Genomic DNA, 5,439 nt, shown 5'->3' on the forward strand with positions numbered 1-5,439 from the left:
TTTCAATTTCAGCCTTTTTTTTTAAACCTTAGATCAAATACTTTCCATATGAATACACCAGTAGTCGATCTGTTCCAATGGTGGATTACATTATTAATAGTATTTAAAATTTCCATTGCAGTAAAATCACAGCTAAAATGACCAAATTTAACCATGAAAACTGAAAATTTCACTTTGGAGGGTAGATCTAACCTCGACTAAATGTCGTTTTCAGGGAACTGTAATTCAAAAGCATTACTGAAGACAACAAAAATATGTAATATTGGCATATAATCTGTCTCAAGTGCTACTGAACAAACATATCGTCATCTACAAAGTCAAGACATATCATGACACAGTACATACCACTGCTGGTGGGCAAGAACCTTCTTCTATTTCTGTGTGTGGTTTCAACAAAAAAACAAAAAAAAAAGACATCAACTCTAAAAAAAAAAAGTGATGTCTACATTTAGAAAAATGAAGGCATAAATTATTAAGGCACGTTATGGTAATTTAGAAGATTTATAGAAAATTTAAGTTAAGTTTGAGCAAAAAATAGTTTGTTACACTAAAAAGGGGAAACGGAAATCAAAAATCCAACTGATGAATAGTTTCAAACAAAATGATTTCCAAAAAAAAAAGTTCTTCAACCAACAGCAGTGAATATATTTTTTTCTAATATATAGTGTATATATTACATTAGTAGTGTGTGTGCATGTGTGTCTGTGTGTATATGTGTGTGATGTGTGAGTACAGCGAGGAGACATCGCACAGCAAATCTCCTCAGTTTCCAAATCATCCAGCAGCGTCACCGTTCGGAGACACAGTCTCTCTTTGCAAAAACGTACTTCCTTTTCTGATCCATTTTTGAGTCCTTCACTTGGTCGTGAATCTGATGAAGAAACACCGAAACCGAAAAAGGAGGGAGAGAGAGAAAAACATTTGGTTAACAAATGATCTGGAGGAAAATACAAACGTGTTGCTCCGAATAATACGAGTTAAGAAAGAGAGAATAAAAACAATGAAAACGGCGTCAGACGAATGAGGACGCACACATATAAAAAAGAACCATTTAAGACCTGGATCAACATCATTTGTAAAAGTATTTAAACCTTTGAACCCAGAAAAAAAGTTTTAATTACTTCCGAAAACACACCAAAAAAAAAAAAAAAAAAATGAGCACCTTGGCAAGACAAGTCTCAAAAATTGCAAGAAATGAGCAGATTTAGAAATTTATTGAAAAATAAAAATAATTAATAATTAACAATAATAATAATAATCATTTTTTTAATCATAACTTTACATTGAAAATATTGTTTCAGAATTATTATTATTCTTTAAGTACTATTTTCAAGTCTCTTTATGTTTTTGTTTTGTGGTTTCACTTTCCTTTTTCAGTTTTTTTTTATTTCACTTGTACCATTTTTCTGTGAATTTTCATGTACTTTTTTTTTTTTTTTTAAAGAAATTCTTGTTAATTAATTGAAAGTTGCTAACTGCCTTCTTCCAATATTTTTGACAGAAATTAAGCCAATTTTCCCAAATTCCAAATGGTTAACACATAAAATGTAAAGAAAAAATATTTTTTACAAAATAAAAAAAATGTTACAATTATAAGAAAATTAGTAATGAAGTGATCAATTTTCAGGAAATGCTCTTGTACTTTTTTTTCTCGTTAATTTTTGCACTATTTCTTCTCAAGTTGTTTACTGCCTTTTTCCAATGTTTTTGAAAGAAATCAAGCAAAAATTCCCAAGTTCCAAATGGTTAAGACATAAAATATAAAGAAAAAAATAATAATTTTTACAAAAAGTTAAAAAAAAAAAAAAAAAATTACAAGAAAAGACGTACTTCTGGTACCTGGCAATAATGTGTGTGACCATCCTGTCCGTGATGCCTGGACAGACCTCTTCAGCCAATCGGATGTTGCGTTCCAACTCCTCGATGGCCAATCGCTGCTCAGAGTGCTCCTTGTGCTGCTGCTTCAACTACAAGAAAAAGATAATCAGAAAATTTCTGCCATCTGGTTGAGAAATGGAGGAGGGACCCCGTTCATTCCTATGAAAGTCGCTCAGTGGTGCACGAGGCCAAAATCGTTCAACTGACGCGTATGAAATTACCTGGACTATTGGCGCCCGGTAATTCTACTTTAGCACTCTGCTAACTTCAACGGGGATGAAAAAAAAAAAGATTTAATCTCGCATCTCTTCTAGACTTTCCTAATGTTATCGGACAGAAAAGCCTAAATCCTAATGCTCAAAAAAGACGTGTTTTCACAGTGTAAGTCAACAGAAATGAAATGTCCTGTGAACGTTACCCAGAAATGGATGGATGTATGTTTCTTTGATTGAAGTGTGTGTACACTAACCTCAGTGAAGACAGGAGAGATGACTGTTGTCAGACTGGCAGATTTACTCAGCTGATCTTGACCCTAAAGAGAAGAGGAAGAGGAGGAGGATAAAGTTTGAAAAACAAGGTCATTTGTTGTAGATTAAATTAAATTAAATCAGATTAAATTAAATTAAATACAAATCTGAAGAAACACAGAGAAAAAGACAATTGGCAAGAAATGTCCCACAAATTTCAATAAATGTGTAAATTTAGAAAAAAATATTTAAAAAAAAAACTGAGGAAAAATGTCCATGAAACACCTTATCAGATTTTTGTATTTAATATTTTGTGACAGAATTATAATAATTTTTTAAAACGCTTTTTTCAGGTCATTTCCTTGTCTGTTTTTGACTTTGACTATTTTTTCTTTTTTTCTATTTTTCAAGCTATGTTTTTTTTTATATTTCTCTTTTTTGCTATTTTTCAGGTCATTTCATTATTTTTTTGATTTTCCTTTAGTGTTGCTATTTTTCATGTGATTCCCTCATTTGTTTTTGATTTCCTTTTTTTTCTATTTCTTTCATGCTATTTCCTTATTTTTTGATTTACCATTTCTTTGCTATTTTTTTAGATAATTTTCTTGTTTGTTTTTGATTTTCCTTGTTTTTTTTAGTCTCCTTTTTTCAAACATTTTCAAGTAATTTTCTTGTCATTTTTTAACCTAATTCCTGATAATTTAGGGGTTGTTTAATTTTTTTTCTTTACAGAAATCAAACCAATTAATTTGGGTTTCAAAGAGTCAATTCATCACGCAAACTAAAAGAAATGCTTTTTTTTATTATTATTATTTTATTATTGCTTTATTTTCTGTAAAACTTAGAAAGAGAAATCAGTGAATGATTTTTGAGCATTTCTCTTTCTCTTTCTAAAAATGAATTTAGGTGACGTGCTGGTGTCATTTGAAGGCTTACAGTCTGATATAATCACACACACATCACACACACACACACACACACACACACACACACACACACACTGTATTACTGTTACTGACCGTTCCATTGAGGACCTTCCTGCCCTCCGTCTTCTTCTTGCGGACGGTGGTGAAGGACCACGGCGGAGACTCGCTGTTCTCCTTATTACTGGACTCACTTTACACACACACACACAGAAACACACTCATGTTACTCACAGAGTGCTGAAACTCAACTGAGCTTCTCTGCAGGGTTTTTAAACAGAAGCAAAAGTAATCAGATTACCTGTCTGAGTCCTCGGAGCTGCTGTCGCTGTGGCCCTCAGCTTTCCACCTCCTGTACCTGTCGATGAGCTCGCTGAGGTACGACGTCTTCTTACAGTGTTTGACGATGAACTTGTGTTTGAGGAGCTCTTTGGCTGTCGGACGCTGCACCAAGAGGAGAAGTTTAATGTCTTATCGTTGAGTTTTTTTTAAATTTATTATTATTTTTAAAACTGTTATTATTATTAATTACTGTTATTGTCGTTCTTCGTGTATTTACTGATTTTATGTTTTGTCTGTTTTGTTTTGCTGTTGTCTGTTAATCTTATATTTGTATGTTGATGTGCAATTTTTCTGCACTTCTTTGTGTTGCCAAAACTACAATAAAAATATTGTTAAAATAAAAGGATTCTCGCACAAGTCATGGAAAAATTTCATAATTTTCCATGACTTTTCAAGGACCCAAAACAATATTTTTTCAAGCTCCACTTGCCTGGTGTTTTTCTTTTTTTTTTTGCTTGTTTTTGTTTTTATGAACTCTATTAAAATACAATTTCAGCATCCCAAATAATGTGTTTGGGGACTTTTGGAATTTTTGAAAATCCAACAATAAGAGGTATAATTTTGGAAATTTTAAAAGAAAACATGTCATTCAAAAAGAAAAAAAAATGTCAGAAATTTTAGATTTCAAAAAATGGCATAACCTTTAAAGAAAAAAAAGATTTGCTAAATATAAAAATACCCTTTTTTAGAAGATTTTAAAGAAAAAATGCCTTCTAAACCTGTTTCCAAAAATGACCAAAAATAAAAAAAATTATAATAATAAAATACAAGCAATAAAAATAAAATCTCAAATTTAAGCTTCCTATCAAGTCACCTTTAAAAAAAATGCCAAAATTATTACTTTCATTTATGCAGTATAATTCATTACACAACAGCAGACTATGAAGCCTCAGTAGATGAGAAAAACAAAAAAAAACAACACAAAATAAGTACCAATTTAAGGGATTTTTTTCTTTCTTTCTTTCTTTCTTTCTTTTAAACAATTTTTTGGTAATTTTTGCATCATCATTGCACATTTGAATTTGTACTTGTTGATTTCTGGAGGAGAGGGAGAAAAAAATAAGAGAGAGGAAGAAGAGGAGCTGTTGGTCCACCAGGGGGCGGACTTGTCTTTTTGAGGTGTGATGTGGGACACAGTCAATTATGTCTCTTCTGTCTCCATCACATAAAGTTTTTCATAACAGATAAAAGCCGTTATTAGGATGAGTGTGTGTGTGTGTGTGTGTGTGTGTGTGTGTGTGTGTCTTACGAAGGTGGGGTCCTTGTTGAGGCAGGACTCTGTGAAGTCTTTGAAGCTCTTGGAGAAATCTCCCTCCAGCTGCGGAGCGGGCGACTTGGGGATGTGGAACAGCACTCGCATCGGATGCAGCTCTGAGTGCGGAGGTTCGCCCTTGGCGAGCTCGATGGCCGTGATGCCGAGCGACCAGATGTCGGCCTGCAGAGACACAGAGTCAGAGTTAAAGATGACACGAGTAAAGGGGGTCAGTGCTCGAGTAGAGTTTCCTACGACTGTCTTTTACAGAGAAAAAGTTTACTCTGGTCAAGGTGTCATTTTGGCGATTTTTGACAGGCCTGCTGTTTGGAAGTTTTTTCTTTTAAAGTTGGCAAATAAATGAATAAATGCATAACTAACTAAAGTTATTTTTTATGGGTAGATTTTTTTTCTTCTTTAAATTACCCAAAGTTTTAAAGGAAAATGTAAATTTAAAAAGTTGGCAAGAAAAACAATAAATATTTTTAATGGCCAAAAAAAATTAAAGAATAATATATCAAATAAATCACAAAAAGAAGAAATTACCCAAAATAAAAGACACATTTAAAGAAAAATG

The 5,439-nt window shown here is 32.6% G+C and overlaps 1 protein-coding gene across 1 annotated transcript; it reads right to left on the reverse strand.

Moving 5' to 3' along the window:
* Positions 1-6: 6 nt before the first annotated feature.
* Positions 7-5,123, reverse strand: LOC121966312 (serine/threonine-protein kinase 26-like; the record flags this gene model as incomplete). The annotated part of the gene is made up of 6 exons (XM_042516416.1): positions 7-871; positions 1,831-1,967; positions 2,348-2,410; positions 3,365-3,461; positions 3,570-3,712; positions 4,860-5,123. Coding segments are annotated over 6 exons (720 nt in total), but the record flags the coding sequence as incomplete, so codon positions are not given.
* Between the last annotated feature and the right edge of the window lie 316 nt (positions 5,124-5,439).

This window comes from Plectropomus leopardus, unplaced genomic scaffold (genome assembly GCF_008729295.1).
Source record: "Plectropomus leopardus isolate mb unplaced genomic scaffold, YSFRI_Pleo_2.0 unplaced_scaffold2396, whole genome shotgun sequence".
Lineage (NCBI taxonomy): Eukaryota > Metazoa > Chordata > Actinopteri > Perciformes > Serranidae > Plectropomus > Plectropomus leopardus.